This window comes from Amblyraja radiata, chromosome 20 (genome assembly GCF_010909765.2).
Source record: "Amblyraja radiata isolate CabotCenter1 chromosome 20, sAmbRad1.1.pri, whole genome shotgun sequence".
NCBI lineage: Eukaryota > Metazoa > Chordata > Chondrichthyes > Rajiformes > Rajidae > Amblyraja > Amblyraja radiata.
This window is the reverse complement of record NC_045975.1, coordinates 10,138,881-10,162,102: the sequence shown is the minus strand read 5'-3', so window position 1 is coordinate 10,162,102 and position 23,222 is coordinate 10,138,881. Positions and strand designations below refer to the sequence as shown.

The 23,222-nt window shown below is 39.0% G+C and overlaps 1 protein-coding gene across 1 annotated transcript in view; it reads right to left on the bottom strand.

The window, feature by feature from the left end:
- Positions 1 to 23,222, bottom strand: part of LOC116984387 (doublecortin domain-containing protein 1-like) — a 156,812-nt gene that overhangs the window by 26,389 nt on the left and 107,201 nt on the right. Inside the window, exons 10-11 of the mRNA XM_033038544.1 lie at positions 7,162 to 7,254; positions 1,757 to 1,927 (exon numbers count right to left, since the gene is read on the bottom strand). Of these exons, the coding sequence (XP_032894435.1) occupies positions 1,757 to 1,927; positions 7,162 to 7,254 (264 nt within the window). The remainder of the gene's footprint in view (positions 1 to 1,756; positions 1,928 to 7,161; positions 7,255 to 23,222) is intronic.

The window sequence follows — 23,222 nt, the reverse complement described above, 5'->3', positions numbered from 1 at the left end:
GTTAGTAAATACAATTTAATTGTTTTTATGCATTAAAGATATTCGAACTTGGCAAGATTCTGCCAAGTAAGCAGCAACAGAACACAATATATTAAAGATGATATTATGTAACTCATTGCACAACAAAAGCAGATCAATTTATTGTGAACATTGTTCACTCATTAATTGATGATGGATTATCCAGTACCTTATTTGTGTCATCACGAAGGCTGCATCAATAATCAAGGATTTGTCCATCCGGGCTATGCCCTCTTCTCGCTGCTACCATCGGGCAGGAGGTACAGTAGTCTGAATTCCCACATTGCCAGGCTCAGGAACACAACTTTTCTGCAGCCATCAGGATCTTGAAATGACATGCCCAACCCTGACCGTACCTCAGCAATGGAACACTTTGGTGGGAGCGCCTGGGACCAGAGGTCATAGCCTCAGAATTAAAGGGCACTCTTTTCGAAACGAGATGAGGAGGAATTTCTTTAGTCAGAGGGTATTTAATCTATGGACCTAATTGTCACAGAGGGCTGTGGAGGCCAAGTCAGTGGATATTTTTAAGGCAGAGATAGATAAATTCTTGATTAGAACGGGTGTCAAGGGTTATGGGGAGAAGGCAGGAAAATGCGATTAGAAGGCAGAGATCAGCCATGATTGAATGGAGGAGTGGAGTCGATGGGTCGAATGGTCTAATTCTATTCCTATGACTTTGTGAATTTGTGAACTTTGGGCACCTCTTGTACTATCAGAGACTTGTTTTCTAATAGTGTATTTTTTGAACTAATGTCTTGTTTATTTCCAGTGTATTGTAGAATTTATGTGTAATTTATATATAATCTATGTTTTTGTGTGTTGATTGGGTATATGTGCATGTGACACTGCTTCAAGCAATATATTCACTGCACCTGGACCTCACCGTGCTTGTACATATGACAATAAACTCGATTTAATTTGAATCTTGCTGTGTTCTAAAATATTTCCTGCATTTGCATGCATGATGTCACCCCAATTATCAATCTTTTTAAACCATTTAAAAAGCTAATAGATATTTGCAGAGATATAATAAGTTAACTTCTAAACGCAAATCCACAGCAGTGGCAATGATAGAGATAAACACATGATTGAGACTTCAAATAATTGCAGAGATATATGCACCGACATAAGTTAAAAGTTCAACCTCAAGCGTTCCAAAGAAAACAATCCCCATCTATCCAACTTCCCCATAAAGCTATCCTCTAATCCAGTAAGCATCCTGGTAACTCACTTTGGTAACCACTCCAAACCCTCCACACCCTTCCTTTAATGGAGCGACCAGAACTGTATGTAATACTTCAAATGCCTAACCAAAGTCTAATAAAGCTACATCATGACTTCTTCGCTCTTTATACTCATTGCTCCATCATGATCGTCACAGACATTATGTTGTCATGTTCAGCACAGGCATTGTGGGCCTAAAGGCCTGTTCTTATGCTGTACTTTTCTATGTGCAGGAAGGAACTGCAGATGCTGGTTTATACCAATGATAGACACAAAAAGCTGGAGTAACTCAGTGAGTCAGGCAGCATCACTGGAGAAAAGGAATAGGTGACGTTTCAGGTCAAAGAAAGTTCTCGACCTGAAACGTCACTAATTCATTTTCTCCAGAGATGTCTGACCACTGAGTTACTCCAGTTATTCATGCCTATCTTCTGTACTTTTCTATGTCCCATGAAACTGACACTTTTTGAACATATATATGTATAAATAAAACAAGATGAATGGTACCCACTTTTATCTGCAGACCTTTTGAGAGAGTGCTGTTTGTTGGAAGCTTTTTAATGTGCTGTGTCACAAAGCCACTGCAATGTCCCTTTTCAGCTTGTAATTGTGGGCTGAGTTTGCTGAGCTGGCTATTATATTTCTTGATAGTAGCTCGCAGTTCATCAATCAAGTTGTCCAGCTAAAGGGGTTAAAAATGTAAGATGCATTCACAAAGGGGTAATTATTGAAGTCACATCTATTGCATTATTTAGATGCTATTTTGTTGAGAAAGTTTTAAACAACTTGAACCTAACAATCTTTTGACACTGGTCCAAGGTTCACATGAGCTCCAGGGAATGATATATACTTGAGATTCAGTCTGGAAAAGGGTCCCGACCCGAACCACCTATCTATGTTCTCCAGAGATGCTGCCTGACCCACTAAATTACTCCAGCATTTTGCGCCTTTTTTACGTTATATAGCTGTGTCCCTTACGTTGACTCCTTTTGACTCCATCTCTTATTAATTTGTCACAAAAAATATTCTATGGATTCATATTTTAATGCCTGCTACATACAATATGAGCAGTCTAAATTGATTTCATTAAATCCTAAAAGAAAAATAGGTAATTAAATATATTTTCATATTTGGCTGTTTGGAATTATTTCCAAAATGTAATTTCAGAACAGTCATTGATGTACATGTTGCCAAGTTCAACATTTGAGTTTTGAAGTGACTTTTATTCTATAAAATGTAATGAGTTAATTGGTATTTTGTTGTTCTACCTTTAGAGATATTAACACAATGAAAATATATTGGTGTCATATAATCCATTCATTCTGTAGTTGGCATAAGATTGCTCAAAGAAGCATTTTGGATAAACGTCAAGATCATTGCGACCATTTTCACAAAGATAATAACGGACTTGTGGATCCTTGGCTTTCCCCTATTTCTATACGTCTCACGTTAGACCACAACTTTACTCCAAGATGCATCACATCAAGGAAGAAAATATATTTTAAGAATTTGGAAAATAGATGCATGAATAGAGCATTTGATAAAATCATGAGGGTTTACTTTTCAATAACCTGTTCACCACTGCCAAATTTGGCTTTTTCCAGGACCACTCACTTCCAGAACTCGTTACAAACATGATCTAAACTCAGACCAAAGAATTTAGTTCCAGAGGTGCCTGGAGAATGACTGCCCTTGACAGCAAGGCAATCCCGGTGAAACCAAAGTCAATGAGCATGAACACTCCATTGGTTTGGATTGCATCTTAAACAACAAATGATGGTTGTGGTTGTTGGAAGTCAAACATCTCGGCGGGAGTTTCTCAGGAGAGTGTCACAAGATGATTCATCTGATTCATTAATGACATTCCTTCCATTTGAAAGATGAATGAGGAGATGTTTAGTGATATTCATTTCCATTCCCAAATGAAGCTGTGCATGCCTGCATGTAATTTTTAGACATCAGATAATAGATGGCAAGTACCAATCAAATAACAGAAGGGCCAGGCAATGATATTCTCCATAAAAGGACACAAAATACTACAACAACTCAACAGGTCAGTCAGCATCTCTGGAGAACCCGGACAGGTGACATTTCAGTCACCTTAACATTTATAATAATGAGTTCTCCACCAGTTACATAATTGATGTCTCCACTGAGTAGATACTTAAATGAACCACATAGATCTATGGCACCAAGAGCCAGTCTGGCTGAATATCTTGCAGTGAATTTTCACTTCCAGATAGCCCTAAGCCTTTCTACTATCTACGTGACATAGGTGCGGAGTGTGGAGTGTGGGTTTGGAAACGACCTGGCTAAAAATCAAAGAATGTGAAACATTCTTCTTCTTCACCACAGAGTCTTGGAATCATATAACACGGAAACAAGCCCTTCGGCTCAATTCGTCCATGCCGACCAGAATGCCCAGCTACACCAGTGCCCGCATTTGATCCATATCCCTCTAATCATTTCCTACCCATGCACCTGTCAAAATATTTTTCAAATGTTTTGGAGTACCTGCCACAACCATTCCCTCTGGCAGCTCATTCCATATTCCCACTCACCCTCTGCGTGGAAAAAGTTGCCTCTCGGGTTCCTATTAAATCTTTCCCTCTCACCTTAAACCTGTGCCCTCTAGTTTGTGATTCCATTACCCTAGAAAAAAACCAGTGCATTCACCCTATCTATGCCCTCGTGACCTTAAACATCTCTGTAAGATCACCCCTCAGTCTCTTACATTCCACGGAATAAAGTCCCAGCCTGTCCAACTCTCCCTGTAAATTGGTCCGTCAAGTCCTGGCACCATAACTTCAAGTAATTATTGTACGAGTTCCGATTTTAAGTTTGAAACTTCACAAGAAAACATTCAATTTTTCTCCTCCCAGGCTCACTCACATATCACCTCCAGTGTCCCTACATCCCAGTGAACAAATATTCCTAACATCCCTTCCCTGTAATCTCCCACCCTTGCCATCAAATTATTTCACTCTCCTGACAGCCAGGGAGCTTAGTACGAGAATTGTGGTGTTTACCCGGGTGCTGAATATCCTTAATATCCGTGGATTGACCAACCATCTGGGCATCCCTTTCCCACTCTGCTCCCCACACCTACATAATTGGTGTTAACCATTCTGGGTGTGTATTCCACCATTCATATGTTTGGTGCGCAGCTCAAGCCTCTAAAAATCAACTCTGTGACCAGCCTTTTCAAGCACGATGTTCTTGGTTCAATTCTAGCTCATGCTAGCTGCAAATGTCCAGAGAGCTTGGAAACATTTAATCCAGTGCCCTGTGGGCCTGACCCTACAACCACCATCCTTTCATTTACACTAATCTCACTTAGGAATGCACAGTATGGAAAATGAAACAGAAATCACATCTGTACTGTTGGGAACACCATTGGGTCTGAAGCATTTTGTTGGGAGTTTTGCTTTGTTCTAGGTTGTTTAGTATGTGATCTAAGTAGTATTTAAAATACATTGGGATGGATACATGGACAGGAAAGGTTTAGAGGGATATGGGCCAAATGCAGGCAGGTGGCACTAACATAGATGGGGCATCTTGGCTGGCATGGACATTGGGCTCAGGGCCTGGTTCCATGCAGTATGACTCTGTGATTCTAATGTATGGTTGAAATCAGATCTATTCACAACACTTGTACTTTGTATCATGCATCATCAGTCACAGCACTAGTATTTAAATTGCTATGTTTAAGATTGTCAGTTCATTAAAAAAAGTCATAATACCTTGACAATACATCTTTAGAAAAATAGATCATTTTACGAAATAAGATTATAGCCTCAGAACTCAGAAAGTAAACCAAATATTTCATTGCATGATGTCACTATTTTTCTCTGTTTACAAAATATTAAAACATATTTAAATGAAACATATTGTAACTGTTATAATTGATGATGCATGATATGAATTTTAAACAGAATTTTAGATGGTTAATTTTGAGTTTAAAATATTAATCATGTGATAGTTTTACTACTTTTATTGCAGGCAATGTAATGTTAAGTTTATCAAAAAGATATGTAAGTGCACTAACTACATGCAAACATTTAATAATTCAGATCATTACCTTTTAGATATATTTTTAAAAAAACATCAAATTTTCAATACTGTTTGTCTCTCCTTGAGGTAAAAGGTTATCTCATGCAAAACAATGCAAATCAGATCACTTGAACCTCCACAAACGATTAAGTTTAGGTTTATTATTGACATGTACCCCACCTGGACTCGCACCTGTTTCTCTCCTCTTCTTCCCCCCACCCCCTCCCCTTCCACCTATATTCCATTCTCTGGCTTCACAACTCACAATTCTTCAATCCTTACCTTTTCATCTCTGTCCTTTGTCCAACCATCAGCCTATCAAAAAATCCCCCTCACTTGTATCCACCCATCACTTGTAAGGCTTTGTCCTGTCCAAGCTCTCTACCAGCTTTCCTTCCCCCACCCCAAGCACAATCAGTCTAAAGAAGGGTTGCAACTCAATACATCATGTATCCATGTTCTCCAGAGATGCTGCCTGAAATGCTGTTACTCTAGCACTTTATGTCTTTTTTGGTAAACCAGTATCTGAAGTCATTGCTTCCAGATATAGAAAAGGGTTAGATACAGAGTGCAGAATGTAGTTCTGTCCAATGTCCACAATGGAATGGAGGTGAACAAGACAGTACCCTAGATTATGAAAGAACTGGTCAGAAGCCTGACCTTTATTGCCTGTTTAATATATGACCAAAATTTGGTTGAATATTTCTAAAACCCCTTAAATTGAAGCCCAGGAGGTAAATTGCTGTGTTTGTTTGGTTGTCTTTGTTTTAATTTACTTATATAATTGAATCATTAAATTAAATTGCAAAGATATAAAGTGCTCAGCCCTTAATGCTACAGTATGATATCAGTACACAAGCCCAGAATGTCTGGAAGTGCCATAAGTTCATTAAATGGTCTAACAAGTCTGCTAAGTTAGTTTTGAGCAGAATTTCAGATCCACACATTAAGTATTTATATCCATTGGTTCACAGACACCATTTTATATTTCTCATGATTGTGCCGTATATTATTCAGAATAAATCCCCAATAACATAAAAATGCTCAAGTTACTTGCTCAATCCTTTCTCGTGTTTCGTTTTATAACATTTAAACATGTTACTGTTCAAACCACATACTCTTTTTAAGAAGCCCTTGAATATCATTTTAACAAACTGTAAGACTCCAAATAATTTCATTCTGGGTTGCTGAGAAGCTTTTGCAAGTAAAACCAAAAACAATATAAAACACAAACAAGTAAGTTTTTTTTTTAAAGGAAAATTCATAGTTCCTGTACTCCAATTTTATAAATATGTGATCATGTAAATGATGAAATATTCAATTAATTATTGATGCAATTGACTTAATGTTGCACCTGGTTATTGTTTTTGTATGAGATTGTATTCCTTCCTTCCTGGTAAAATGCTGCTATTAGCTCAGCTGAATGACTATAAACTACAATATCAAGAATTCTCTTCCTGGCTGAATCTTCCCCACCCCCACTAGCCTCCACAAACTGAAGCTATCTGAATAGAGTTAAAGACAAAACTTGGCCTTTCATGACCCCACAAAACTAGCTCTGTTCATATTTCAATCTGTTTGTGTGCAAAGGCAGCCAGCCACATGAAAAGCTCAGCTCAGACCCAGCCACCTCCCCCCAACTCACTTGCAAATAACCTCGAGTTAACCACAAGCCCAGCTCCATGTTCTTCGTGGTTTCATGTGCCATACGATTTCTTCAGAATTAGGAAAGATGCACAACAAAAATCAGATTCTCCTTTGCGCGACAAAGCTACATTTTTTCCAGATATTTCCTTCTTTGCCCCTTCCCCGCGCGACGACTTTCTAATTCGTTTAATAGAAGAGCAATAAAACAAAGCTCACATTTTCACTTATTTTATACAGTTCTCCTGTAGTCGTAGAGAGGAGGCTTTTGTGTGTGACCTTTCCTGTGCATCCATTCAAGGCATGATATACCTAAAATGAAAAGAATATGTTAACATTTTATATTTAGCTATTTTCCTGAAAATTAGATACATTCTCCTAGTCATATCTATTTTAGTTACCTTTGGCAAGTTTACTTATTTTGTCACATTGAATAAATTCTGGTGATATCCCTTGAAATATTCAGAAATAATTTATCTTTTTTCGACAAATTTGCCACTTTGGCAATTATCTTCAAATACAAAATGATCAGTGTCCAGGTGATTTTCTTTGATTATTCTTACAGTCTGTTCCAAAGGATTCGGTCATGATGAGCATGCTATTATTTTTAACCTTTAAAGCCCATGATAAAAAAAATGACTTTTAAATTCCCGATAATGTCTAAATATTGAAATAAATAGCAAAATAAATATTTGCAAAATATTTGCTTGATCACAAGTTCAACGTTTAATTGAGTGAGACTGGAGAATGGAGGGTAATTTAAATCATAAACCTAACAAATTCTCAAAATCTAAAAAGCTCCTAAAATACTATTCTATTTCCTTCATTATGAGATCCACATTAAAAAGTAAATTATTTATACAACAGGTTTCTGCTCTAAAAATTACCTTCCTATAAGGTGAATTTTATTTGCTGTACACAGATCTATATAGCTGCAAGGACGAGCCAGAGCCATTCTTATTTATTTAGAAACCAAACAGTTTTTATGCTACACCAAACCATAATAGTATTTTGTGTTCAATGGATGATGCTCTGATACGGTTTATGTTGCTGGAACTCATTCATCGGTGTGAGCATGAAATTCAATGGATTTGCCTCTTGATACACAATTTGGCAGAGGAATTCATTTTCTTTCGGTTAGGTAATATGAATGTAATTGTTTGAAAAAGAACTTCATATCATGTATACATTTACATTAACAGCCACAATTGAATGAAAGACTGATTATGCTAGCATTCATATCTACCCACATGAAACTCCAATGCCCTCTTGCCATACAAAAGACTGGGACAAATTACTTATTTATATATACAGAACACACTCATAATGGCCAGCTGCAGGTATTTTTGGAAAGTGCATTTTAATAAGCTTCTATTCACTGTGTACAAATGGGGAAGAAACAGTTTACACTATAGAGTTAAACGCATAGGGCTTCCCATTCTACCGGCGAAATCAATCATTTGTCCAGACTGTGGGAGTCAGATTTAGTTAGTGAAAAGAGACCCATATATAAACAAGTCAATAACTCATTGTGTGCTATTGTTTGTCTGAAGCAGTGCGCTTACAAAAAACTGCCCCACTCCTCTTAGAATGAGTGTCACTATATTCAGGCAGTGGGAGAGGTCCTTTTGTTTCTATCGGGTACTGGCTGGAGTTTATGTATGGGAAAGAGAAATGACCGATTAGAGATCCCCCCACCCAAAAAAAAACCTTGCCACCATCATACACAGTGCTTAACCATTTGTTTTTTTATTTACACGGAACATATACTGTTAAATGTGAGCAAGTGACTTTAGATGTGCCATTACAACTACTTACCGCTAACACTACGCTCCCTTCCTGAGGTTGAAATCTACATTTCATCATCAAAATAACCAGATATGCTTATAATAGCAAGAAATTCACTTAAAAGAAACATACCTCACGCTCATGTAATAAAATACTTTATTGAAATAGTTTATAAATAGCATTAATGTCCCAAACTTTCGTATGTGATGTCAACAATAAGAGAAGTTTGACAGTTCACTTACAATAGTTGCTGGCTGAATCGATTACCATTCAGAATGTAAATGCACAATGTCTGTTGGGCTGTTTGAAAGTTTCAAATATAAGTGTATGTCCCACTGCAGCAACAAAGCAGAATCATCTTTTACGTTCTTGCTTATGATTTTCAGCAATACTAATCATAGGGCCACTGCTCATCTATTTACAGACTGGAGAGTAATTCCCGCAAACTACTGAGATAATAACAAAATTATCTATGCTTAAGTAAGAGGTTTTTAGTGTTAATGGTTCATACTTTACAAAGAAAAAGCAAAGCCTACATATGGTTAATCTTACAGAATTATTCAACTTGCTTATTAACCTAGTCGGACAAATTCCTTATTAAACTCAAGAGAGTAACCCAACTCAATTTTTATTCTTTGAGTAATGATTCCTCTCTTTCTACTTTAGAACAGTCTATTTTTTAACGTTGCTACCACTCCTCCAGCCTCAAGCTGGAGGGTACAATCAGCCGGATGCGGTAAAGGCAAATAGAATGATGCCTCTCTTGAGGCTGACTATTTTGCTGTTACATAGACATCCTAAAACCCAATATGCAAATATTTTCAATAATGGTGTCAAGAAATCAAGACTAAGAAGCAATTTGATCGAATTGGAATAATTTTTATTTTGTTTCACATTATTAGCATTATTATCGTAACTATTGACGTATATTTTTTGCAAAACTGGGAAAGAAAGTTTAATTTAATTCTCAGAAAATAACAAATAAAAAGAATGGTAGATTTTCACATAGCTGAATAAACCCCAAGAATACATTTGAATGGAAGTTGTGCAAGTGAAAATAAAAGCTTAAAGAGAAATTAATTAAAAAGATTACATAACAGATTTTCATTTAACGACGTATAGTCTGGTGATTTCTGTTCCAATAAACGATAATTCTGAACTAAACCCAATTCCTCTCCTTTCTGTCTTATCTGTCGGTCTTGTTTTTTCCCTCTGTAGTATAAAGTCTGACCTAGCTTGTGAAGCTTAGAGTTGGCAGCTGTGATTGCAGTGCAGATTTCACACAGTGTAATTACTGCAGTGACACTAGGACTGAGAGGTAGAGAGAAAAAAGACCCTACAGGTTATTAGTACTAAACACTGGGAGAAATCAACGAGAGTCAATGCGTAATTTTGAGGACTATCAAGCCTCATCAGGAACAGCAGGGAGGAAAGTGCTGTACTTCATCATCTCACTCTCCTACTTTTGTTGAAAATTACAGTAATTAAAAAAGAGCTAAGTACTTCTCAGGCAAGGGGTCTTTTTCTTTATCCATCACCTTCTAGTTCACTGCTGATTTTGCCTGACCTTTTCTGGTGAAGTCTATCAGAGTCACCACAGATCTTTGTTGAGTGCTTCTCTAAAAGCTAATTACTACCCAGTGGATGATTTGGTATTGATCAGAAAAGGTAGCACAGCAAATGAGAGGACCAACACCCAGGCACTGGCAATCGAAAAGTAATTCCTGCCCCATAGAAACGCGCCCTTCTCCTTCACTTATGAGAAGCAGCTGTGATGCTTTCAATCGATAGGCAGCAATGGATTGATTCTTTTGACTAAAATCTTTCTTCAGTGATGGGTACAATCAGCAGCCTGGGACATCAAAGGCTCCGATCCAAATACAGTACCCCGAGTCCCTCAGCTTTCTGTTGGCACACAGCCATAATGTAACAAGCAGTCCAGGACTTTAATTCTGCATTGAGGTATTACCATTTACTTCAACAATTGCAACATTAGATTTTTTTGTGTTCATATATGCTCTGCCAATTGTTTCTTTCCATATGATATTCTCATGTAGAATACCAAAACTATATTGTAAATACTACAATTCATATGTTATAAATGATCAATTAGATTCTTAATTTTCTGCTTACCATAAGACCAATGCAAAACCCTTTCCCTTAAGTATGACATCTTGAAACAGTCAGTAAACCCCAGCCTTAGAAATATTATTAAATTCATAATGGCAAATTTACATATTTCACTCAAAACATAATGTTAATTTAATTAATTAACTGAACCTAGAATATTAGCTCAGGTGCAGAAGAATGCTTAATGTCCATACTAATGTTTTTTTTTTAACCAGTCCAACAGAGGAACTCATTTTTCTAAAATATGTTGCAAAGCCTTAATTAAAATATTGCAGAAAAGAATGCTGTCAAAAAAATCATTATCAATTATTTTGCTGAGAAGAGACTGTTGGTAAAAATATTCTCTGCAGCTATAAGAGCAATGAATTAGCAATTGTAAGTGTCTATTGATGTCTACCTGCAGAGTCTAACCTTGAAGTCTGTACCTGGAAAGCAAAATGCTCAGAAAAGGGAAACTTCAGAGCTTAAAATCAACTTCCTGCCACCGAAGTGAAAGTATCTAAGCCGACTGAAGTCTCATATAGAAAGAAGCAAGTGGCAAGCGTATATTGAAGAATCGTAAAGCAAAATGACTAATGGTCATGAACAAAGCCTAACTCCTGCAGAACACCAGGTGTAATTTTGGTCTGCCAGTGCATATTTTGATGAACTCTGCTTTATAATAGCAATTCTCCCTTTAAATTCTGACTGCTAGCAGCATGAAAACCTGCACCCCTTCATCAGCTTCTTCTGCTTGGTGTGATTTCAGTTCACAGCCTCTCTATTGACACCATGGCAGGTGTTCACTAAACAACTTTATTTCCCTCCAACAGAATACAGTCTGCACTGAAGTGTAATCTCCTTGATGCCTAGTGATGTTTTATTTCATAAGGATCTATACAACTGAGAGAGAGAAAGAGAGAAAAAGGGAGAGAGGGAGAGAGAGAGGGAGAGAGATGAAATAAGCCTCTACAGAACAGTCATGCATGTGTTTTTCCACAGGCAATAACAGAGGTTTTCTGATTTCTATTATTGCATTTCCTGGTTTTCATTTAAAACCTTCCAAAGACTTATTTGACATTAATCATGCATTCTCAGCAACCCAACAATAACACAGGGAAGGATATAATCCAAGTTATACTAAGCAAAGTTCTATCCTTTAGTGTTACAATTGGAACACCTTTATTCCAAAGGCCTCACAAGATGACCATGTTACTTTGTACCAATACTTTCTTCCCATGATAAAAAATATTTAATTAGAATTATACTTTAATATAAGTTTTGCTTTATTATACCAAATTAATTTTTTACAAGGCATAAAAGATATTCTGTAAGATTATTACTACTTAGAATTTTTATACCTCCATAACTAGCTTGGACCTAATTTGTTCAAATGCTGTCATGCTAGCATAATGGTTTAATTTCAGGCCTTTTCACATTATTAATCTCACTTGGTTATTTATTTTCTAGCAATTTTACCTTTCATACATCACTTACATACTCCACTTAGCAGGTTGGTAAATGTCAGCTGCACCTGCCTTTGAACTTTAAGAATAGGTTTTCTTTAGAAATAATGTTAAATTGTTGCAGTGGACAGCGTAATGTAATCCCAAGGCCCACTGGCTCTGATTCTCCTTTACTTAGACAGAAGGAACATCCTCTGCCTAGATTTGTGTGGTTGAGAGGCAAATGTCTTATTTATCATCACCTTATTTTGCCATGTACCATTAACAATGTTCTCACCATCCTTATAAATACTGATGTCTCCCTTTTCTTTGGTTCTCTACCCACTTAAAAGCTGCTCATGCAGAAACAAGGAACTGCAGATGCTGGTTTACACAGAAGAACACAAAGTGCTGGAGTAACTCAGCGAGTCAGGCAGCATCACTGGAAAATATGGACGTGACGTTTCGGGTTGGGCTGTCTAAAGAAACGTTACCAATCCATGTTCTTCAGAGATGCTGCTTGACCCTCTGTTACTCCAGCACTTTGTGTCTTTATTTTAGACTTTAAACTTTAGAGATACAGTGCGGAATCAGGTCTTTCGGCCCACTGAGTCTATGCTGACCAGTGATCACCACGTACACTAACACTATCCTACATACATAGGACAATTTACAATTTTACAGAAGCCAATTAACCTACAAATCTGTGCATCTTTGGAATGTGGGAGAAAACCAGAGCACCCAGAGAAAACCCACGCGATCACAGGGAGAAAGCACAAACTCCATCCAGACAGCCCCCGCAATCAGGATTGAACCTGGGTTTCTGGCACTGTAAGGCAGCAAACCAAACCACTTCGCCTCGCTGCCGTCCTAAAAGCTGCTCATGTCTTACTGCTTCTGATTCTGCTGAAAGTTTATTAGTTTGAAATATGAACTCTGTTTTCCTCTGCACTGAGCTCCTTAATATTTCCAGCGTTTTTTCTTTTTTTTAATTTCAAATAGACAAATCCCGGATTCTGGTGTTTTACACGGTTGCTTTATTATTCATTCAGAGCTGTCTTAGGTACTGCAGCCATACCAACTGAGATGAAAAGTGCTGCTATCCGAGCATCTTTTGATGCTTAACTGCAATTTTCTTCTTAAGTAGTGAACTTACCTTCAAGAAACATTAATGTTAAAAGCATTGACTCCAACATTTGCTAATAATATGTAGCTGTTATCACTTGTATACAATTAATTAGAACACTCATGCTTGATGTATACAGTTACTGTACCTGTTTTTAAGGTACATTGAGGATGGAACATTGGTGGGGCTGCTGCCTCAAAGTGCCAGAGATCTGGGTTTGATCCTGACCATTCTCTGACCTTTGCACATTTCACCAGGTGACTGCGTGAGTTTTCTCGAGTGCTCTAGTTTCCTCCCACATCCCAAATACAGGCAGATTCGTAGGTTAATTAGCCTCTTAGTGTGCAGGGAGTGGATGAGAAAATGGAATAACATAGAACTACTGTGAATGGGTGATCGAAGGTTGGTGTTGACAAAGGGCCTATTTCCATGCTGTATTTTTAAACTAAACAATACTTAGTGTATCTGGACTTTCAGAAAGCCTTTGATAAGGTCCCACAGAAGATTAGTGGGCAAAATTAGGGCACATGGTATTGGGGGGAGGGTATTGACATGGATGGAGAATTGGTTGGCAGACAGGAAACAAAGAGTAGGAATAAACGGGTCGCTATCAGAATGGCAGGCAGTGGCAAGTGGAGTGCCACAAAACTCAGTGCTGGGGCTGCAACTATTTACAATATACATTAATGATTTAGATAATGGGATTAAAAGTAACACGAACAAATTTGTAGATGACACAAAGCTGGGTGGCAGTGTGAACTGAGAAGGGGATGCTAGTAGGTTGCAGGGTGACTTGGATAGTTTGAATGAGTGGGCAGATGCGTGGCAGATGCAATATAATGTAGATAAATGTGAGGTTATCCACTTTGGAGGTAAGAACAAGGTGGTAGATTATTATCTCAATGGTGTCAGATTAGGAAAAAGGGAAGTACAACGAGACCTCGGTATCCTTGTACACCAGTCACAAGTAAACATGCAGGTACAACAGGCAGTGAAGAAAGCTAATGGCACGTTGGCCTTCATAACAAGAGGATTTGAGTACAGATACTTCTGCAGTTGAACAGGGCCCTGGTGAGGCCACATCCTGAGTATTGTGTGCAGTTTTGGTATCTTTATTTGAGGAAGGAGATCCTTGCTATTGAGGCAGTGCAGCGTAGGTTCACAAGGTTAATCCCTGGGATGGCGGGACTGTCATATGAGGAAAGATCGGAAAGAGTTGGCTTGTATTCACTGGAATTTAGAAGGATGAGAGGGAATCTTATAGAAACATATAAAATTATAAAAGGACTGGAAAAGCTAGATGCAGGAAAAATTTTCCCAATGTTGGGGGAGTCCAGAACCAGGGGCCACAGATTAAGAATAAAGGGGAGGCCATTTAAAACTGAGATGAGAAAAGACGTTTTCACCCAGAGAGCTGTGAAGTTGTGGAATTCTCTGCCACTGAAGGCAGTAGAGGCCAATTCACTGGATTAATGTAAAAGAGAGTTAGATAGAACTCTGGGGGCTAGTGGAATCAAGGGATATGGCGAGAAGGCAGGCACGGGTTACTGATTGTGGATGATCAGCCATGATCACAATGAATGGCGGTGCTGGCTCAAAGGGCCAAATGGCCTCCTCCTGCACCTATTTTCTATGTTTCTATCATTTTCAGCATTTTGACAGGTCTCATGACTGAAAAAAAAATTGAATTAAAAATAACGGATTTAATGCACGTTTTATCAAATTCTGTTATGATGCTCAGAATCCAATGGAAATTCTGGAAAGAAAACTCTTTCAGGTAATACAATGTATGGATCTCTGTCTGAAGATATATTCCTAATTTACGTTTACCACTGGGAATAGTGAAGAAAAGATGCATTCACTATAGGATATCAGTAACAACAAGCCTTAGCCAGAGATCATTAAAGATCGCCACATGTTATATAAAAAATGTAACATTTTGTAAAATTTTAAAAAGAGACATAGTATTTGAATTTCTCAAAATATATAAGAAGATTGCCTTGAAGTATGTTTGAATCAAATTTAAAACGGAGCAAACATATTGAACCCAAGTTTGATTAGTTTTAATACATTGATTATTCAATCTGTTTAATATAATACAAGTTAAACTAAACAAACTGACCAGCTCCAACAAAATAATCCATTTGGGCTAATGCACAATGCAAGGTTTAATTAACAAATCAAGATTGTCAGAGAAATGCCGGGGAAAAGGGAAGTACAACGAGCCTCGGTATCCTTGTACACCAGTCACAAGTAAACATGCAGGTACAACAGGCAGTGAAGAAAGCTAATGGCACGTTGGCCTTCATAACAAGAGGATTTGAGTACAGATACTTCTGCAGTTGAACAGGGCCCTGGTGAGGCCACATCCTGAGTATTGTGTGCAGTTTTGGTATCTTTATTTGAGGAAGGAGATCCTTGCTATTGAGGCAGTGCAGCGTAGGTTCACAAGGTTAATCCCTGGGATGGCGGGACTGTCATATGAGGAAAGATCGGAAAGAGTTGGCTTGTATTCACTGGAATTTAGAAGGATGAGAGGGAATCTTATAGAAACATATAAAATTATAAAAGGACTGTAAAAGCTAGATGCAGGAAAAATTTTCCCAATGTTGGGGGAGTCCAGAACCAGGGGCCACAGATTAAGAATAAAGGGGAGGCCATTTAAAACTGAGATGAGAAAAGACGTTTTCACCCAGAGAGCTGTGAAGTTGTGGAATTCTCTGCCACAGAAGGCAGTAGAGGCCAATTCACTGGATTAATGTAAAAGAGAGTTAGATAGAACTCTGGGGGCTAGTGGAATCAAGGGATATGGCGAGAAGGCAGGCACGGGTTACTGATTGTGGATGATCAGCCATGATCACAATGAATGGCGGTGCTGGCTCAAAGGGCCAAATGGCCTCCTCCTGCACCTATTTTCTATGTTTCTATCATTTTCAGCATTTTGACAGGTCTCATGACTGAAAAAAAAATTGAATTAAAAATAACGGATTTAATGCACGTTTTATCAAATTCTGTTATGATGCTCAGAATCCAATGGAAATTCTGGAAAGAAAACTCTTTCAGGTAATACAATGTATGGATGGACAATGGTATGATGGATCTCTGTCTGAAGATATATTCCTAATTTACGTTTACCACTGGGAATAGTGAAGAAAAGATGCATTCACTATAGGATATCAGTAAAAACAAGCCTTAGCCAGAGATCATTAAAGATCGCCACATGTTATATAAAAAATGTAACATTTTGTAAAATTTTAAAAATAGACATAGTATTTGAATTTCTCAAAATATATAAGAAGATTGCCTTGAAGTATGTTTGAATCAAATTTAAAACGGAGCAAACATATTGAACCCAAGTATGATTAGTTTTAATACATTGATTATTCAATCTGTTTAATATAATACAAGTTAAACTAAACAAACTGACCAGCTCCAACAAAATAATCCATTTGGGCTAATGCACAATGCAAGGTTTAATTAACAAATCAAGATTGTCAGAGAAAGGCCGGAGCTTCATTTCAAACCACTGCCTCCATACTCTGGTTTAGAATGACCTAAACAACTTATACCTCTCTAGAAATAAACATGCACACCACCAAAACCAGGGCATATGGAAAAATACAGCAGGAATTCAAAACTGTAGTCACCCATTGGATGAACTGGTAAAGATGTGAAGCAGAAACAATAAGATATAAATAGTTAAGACTCTACATCTTCAACAACTTTGAACTTGATGGTGCCGAAAACATGGTGACTCTAGTGTACTGCCTCGGTGGAATCCACAATCCTTAAGGGCCTGTCCCCCACTTAGGCTATTTTTTAGGTGACTACAGGCGACTAGTCTGAAACCACATGGTCGCCGGGGTGTCGCCTGTATGGTCGTGAGTAGTCTCCTCAGTCGCACAAAGAGTCGTAGCATCTTTCTGGTTGCTGCTGGATTTTCAACATGTTGAAAATTTTTCAGTCGGCGACAGTGGGTTTCACGCCATTGAGCGTAGCTTGACCTCTCCTTACGTAGGTGCTGTCGTAGTTGTCACCAGGTTAACATAGGTTGTCACCAGGTTAACGTAGGTTGTCGCCGGTGCTGACTTAGTTTTTTTTTTGTTGTTAAATTAATGATTCTATCTCAAATGTTATGTCGACGGGGGGTCCAGTTGCCGGTTTTTCGGCAACCTGCTACGACTATGACAGTCGCCTAAAAATAGCCTAAGTGGGACAGGCCCTTTACACTCTTGTACTTAAGAATGATTGTGCCTTTGTATAGGAAGATTATTACTGAACTGCATGCAAAAAAATAATTTCACGGTACCTAGGTGCATGTGACAATAAAGTACCATTGAACACAGTGGCGCAGCGGCAGAGGGTGGTACAGTGGTGCAGCGATAGAGTTGCTGCCTTACAGCGCCAGAGTCCCGGGTTCAATCCTGACCACAGATGCTTGTCTGTACGGTGTTTGTACGTTCTCTCCGTGACCTGCGTGGGTTTTCTCCGAGAACTACGGTTTCCATCCACATGCCAAAGATAAACAGGTTTGTAGGCTAATTGGCTTGGTAAAATTATAAATTGTCCCTAGTGTGTGTAGGATAGTGTTAGCGTATGGGAATCACTGGTCGGCATGGACTCGGTGGGCCGAAGGACCTGGTTCCGCGCTGTATTTCTAAACTAAACTAAAAACAGTGGTGGGAAAGCTTTCAGAGACATTGATCTTGAGTAGGATTTAAGATCACCTGGAGGAAAGTGGATTACCCCCAAGGATACCAGGATTTGTCAAGGCAGATTGTTTAATCAATTTGTTTAATCAATTTGATAGAATTTTGATGAGGATAATACAGATAATGGAGTGTATATGGAGCTTTAATAGGCTTTTGATATGATGCCACATAACAGACTTGCCAGTAATATTTAATAACATGGCACAAAAGAACATTGATTACATATATATGAAGTTAGCTAAGTAACATACAACTCACGGTCATGGTGAATGGTAGCAGTGAGATGAGAGCGTGGCCAAGGTGGTGTGGGACTTTGATATTATATTAGAAAACATCATAGAGGGACATCGTTTTCACACAGACAGTGGAAGAAGCTGCCAGAGGAAGTGGTAGAGGTGGGTACAATTACAACATTTAAAAGGTACATGGATATGAAAGATTTGGAGAGATATGGGCCAGAAGCAGACAAGTGGGACTAGCTCGATTAGATAATTTAGTCGGCCTGTCTAAGTTGGGCTGAAGAGCCTGTTTCCACACTGTATCATTCTATGGCACAAAGGAGTTGCAGGTATATAATGGAGGGGAAGAAAAGCAAGGGGGATAAGAAAGCAACGGGTGAAATTAGTGAGTTGTTCCAGTAGAGAGCCAGCATGGATATGATAGGTCAAACATTATTTCTGTATGCTGAAACCATTATGTGCATCAATACAGTCCAGTACATTAAAATGCATAAACACATCCTCTCAAAAGAAAGACAAGGGAATGACCAAACAGTGTTAACAATGCTTGCTGCTATTGTTGACAGCAATTTCTAAGGTAATTAGCCATCTCTCATAATTAAAGATTAACAAACAATCTATTTTTAAAATCTGTCTGCATTAATTTTTATTCAAATAGTACAAAGGAATTATGTTTCAGAGTGTGTGCAAGCCTGTTATTTGAGCCATCGCACAGGACTTCTGTTGTATCATTGCAAAGATAGTTTCTATCTCCTGATGTAGTAATGTTAGAAAGTTATCTAAAGTATTTTCAAATTAGAGAGACACATGGTTCACTGAAGCAAGATTCATTGATATTGATATCATATCACTGGGTCACTAAAGAGACGTCCCAATAATGATCAGATTAATATTACCAGAGGGATGAAAATGTATAATTGTATTAAGGTTTGCATTTCACTTATTGAGGATTTCCCTTCTTTTTTCAAAAAGATATATTAGATCAGATGTACAGGGTTAGACATTTAATCATTTTGTTATTAATCATAGTAAACGCCCCAATAATTGAAATCCATAACATTTGACTATTGTTTTTTGACTCATGTGTATGGATAGGTGTATGCAGTAACCTTCCCTTGTCCATAAAAGGTTAGAAATAATGGTAAATATAGGTTGAATTTTCACAGCAAGCTTTCTGCATCCCACTTCAAGACTATAATGAGCGTCACAATAAGATTGTTAATTCCTGATGAGTTTCATGGTTAGGCATTAATAGTGCATCACACCATTAAGAGATTACATGGAATATCCCTGTTAAACCAGTTTGCTGTGTAACTCTCTAATTCAACACTATAAGCAGTGTTTGATATTAACAGATACTCCTCCATGTTGTAAGGTTATTCTGATAAAATACAATGTATTATTGCATCTAGTACATTGTAATTGTAAAGTGTTGTCTGCTCTTGCTGATTCAAATCACTCGTTAAAAATCTGGTTATCCAACAACTTGAGTAGACAATGTACAAATAGAAACTAAAAGCTGTGCGAATAGAAATCAAATTGTTTGGCAAGTTGAGAATAATAGGTCGTTCAGAAAATGCTGGAAACATTCAACAGGTCAGGTAGCTTCCAAGGAAAGAGTTCAAAGACACCACAAGAGTTTATTTACCCACAAAGCAACTCTGGCCTCTCCGTTTCAGAGTTCTTCCTTTTGTTCTATCCATCCCTCATCCACCCTCTCTGCAACTATCCTGCAACTTAAAACTAACTTTTTTCTTTCTTTCTCAGGGAATTTTAGACTTTTACACCAAGGTCCTTCTGTTCCTCAGTGCTCACCTGGGCCCAACTAATCGTTATGCTTGCCCTTTACTTTTCTTCCCTCCCAAAGTGCATCATCTCACACTTGTCAGGATTAAATTCCATCTGTCTTTGCACTGCTCATGTTACCAACTTATCAATATCACCCTGCACCCTAAGACTATCAACAACACCAATATGGCACTAATAGCAAACTTACTGATCATACACCTAATTCATTCACATTCACATTGTTCACATTCACAATCAATTCACATTCATAGTGACACACCACTGATCACAGACAACTAATCACAAAAATAACCCAACCTGCAAGACCTTCTTGCCTCCTATTACCAAGCCAATTTTGCATGCAATATACTAAGCCATGCTAATCATCTTTGATTAATCCCTCATTACTCAGTGTACAATAATCTTCCGCTCTTAATTTTTGGTAATAAATTCCTGACTACTGAAGTTGGACACCCTACTGACCTGTAATTATCTGGGTTATTCCTGCTTCTGTTGAGATGAGGAAATTAGTTTCAATGCTCTAATCATCTGGAACCTCACTGGTGGTCAACAAAGATGTAAACACCTCTGTCTTGGCCCCAGCAATCTCTTCCCTAGGTTTTGATAGCAGTATGGAATACATGCTCTGTGGAGTTATTCATCTTTACATCCACAAAGACCTCTAATACATCTTTTTACATGGTAACTTGTTCTTGAATTTTCCCATCCTTCTCCTCGAGTTTTCCTATGACAATGTCCTTCTCTTCAATGAATAAGCATTCATTTCAGTCCTTGAGTCCACTGACTCCATGCACAGACTGCCAGGTTGGGCCCTAATGGACCCTCTTCTTTTCCTAGTTACAATACAATACAATACAATACAATTTATTTGTTGTCATTTGAACCCAGAGGTTCAAACGAAATTTGGCTTCTGCAGTCATACAAACAAGAAGAAGAACCAAGACACAACACAATTTACACGAACATCCATCACAGTGAATCTCCTCCTCACTGTAATGGAAGGCAAAGTCTTATCTCTCCCCTCTCTCCTCATTCTCCTCCCGATGTCAGAGTCAAAGCCAGTTTTAAACTAGTTGCCAGTTTCTTCTTGGAATGCACAATATTTTGTGTCACATGTTCCTCTATGAACATAGAACAGTACAGCACAGGAATAAATCATACGTCTATGATACTTGTGCTGAGCATGATACCAAATTAAAATAATCCTTTCTATCTGCTTATGAGTTACAGTATATCCCTCCATTCCCTGCAAATTCATGCACCTGTCTAAAAGATGCTTAAACTTCACTATCATAGCTGCAGCCTCCACTAGACGCATGTTCCAGGCACCTACCACTGTTCACCATAAATCTATAGCCTCTAGACGTTTACATTTCCACCTCACGCTATCGATGCCTCTCATAGTTTTATAAACATCTATCTATTTAGCCACACGGTCATCTGACCAATCTTCAAATTATTTTTTTCCCTCCACATCTAAAACTCACTTACAACTGGTAATTTAGAGGTAACAACCTTGACTGTTATTTATATCTATGTTTACCGCTATTTATATCTGTCATGATAGCAATGTAACCCACAACCTTTGCCTGCTTACACTCCTCTCTTTTGAATGTCTTTTACTTGTTTTGTGAGATTCTTGATCCAAGCATGAGAAAGGCAAGCCAACATTACTGGATTCATGTCTGCAGCCACAGACCTGCCTATCCATTCCTGTCTTTATTGAGTTTCATAAGGTCATAAGTGACAGGAGCAGAATTAGGCCATTCGGCCCATCAAGTCTACTCTACCATTCAATCATGGCTGATCTATCTTTCCCTCTTAATCCCCCTTGTGGGGGAGGGGAGTGTGTGGTGGGGGTGTGAGGGGTTGTGGGGATAATGGGGTTAGGAGAGGGGGTGTATGTGGGAAGGGGGAGGGGTGTGGGTGGTAGGGGGAGTGTGGGGGAGGGGGGTGTGGGGGAGGTGTGAGTTGTGGAGCGGGTTGGGGGGGAGGGGAGTGTGCGGGAGTGGGGTGTTGGGGAGGGGGTGTTGGGGAGGGGGTGTGGTGGAGGGGGTGTGAGGGAGGGGGACGTAGGAGAGGGGGGTGTGGGGGAGGGCGGGGGGTGTAGGGGAGGATGGGGTTAGGGGAGGGGGGGTGGAGGAGAGGGGGGTTGTAGGGGAGGGGGGGGGTGTAGGGGAGGGGGGTGTAGGAGGGTGTAGAGGGGTGTGTGGGCTCACCGGTTCCCGGCCCCGGCTCCGACCGCAATCCTGGCTCCAGGAACCGGCTCCGGACTCACTCACCTGCTCCCGTCCCCAGTGCCTGATGTGCTCAAAGCCCGCCCCCGCCCGCAGAACACAGCCCACACTCCGCCGCTTCAGCTATATTCTTGGCGGCTTGTGGACGGGCGGCTTCTGGACATGCTCATGGACTCAACCCCGCCTCCGGGGCGTTATTCTCCAGCGGATGCCGGAAGGGTGTTACCTTCATGGTGACTGACAGACAAGAAGACCAATCTGCTGATCTCACGATTTTTTAAACCTTCATAACTTTTGTAATCTTCCACCGATGGGAACAATCTTGGTGCGCTTGGAGCAGAGGAGAACGGTAAGTAAGGTGGCGAGTAATCCTAGCGATATATGGTACTGTTTTTGTGCAAATTTAAAAACAACGCAGACCAGAAGTGGTCAACATGAGAGTTTTAGTAATAGTATAGATAGATATTATTGTCATGTATACTGAGTTGTATGCGTGCTATCCAGTCAAAGAAATGACTATACATGATTACAATTAAGCCGTCCATAGTACACAGATAAAGGGTACAATATTTAGTGCATGATCAGGTCCGATTAAAGATAGTTCAAAGGTCTCCGCTGAGGTAGATGGGTGTTCAGCACCACACTCAAGCTGATGAGAGGACCTTTCAGTTGCGTGATAACAGCTGGGAAGAAGCTTTCACTAAATCTGGAGGTGTGCATTTTCAAACTTCTGTGCTTCTTGCCTGATGCGAGAGTGGAGAAGAGGGAGTAAGTACATCAGAGACTCATTCACCCTGTCCATTTTCCAACACGCA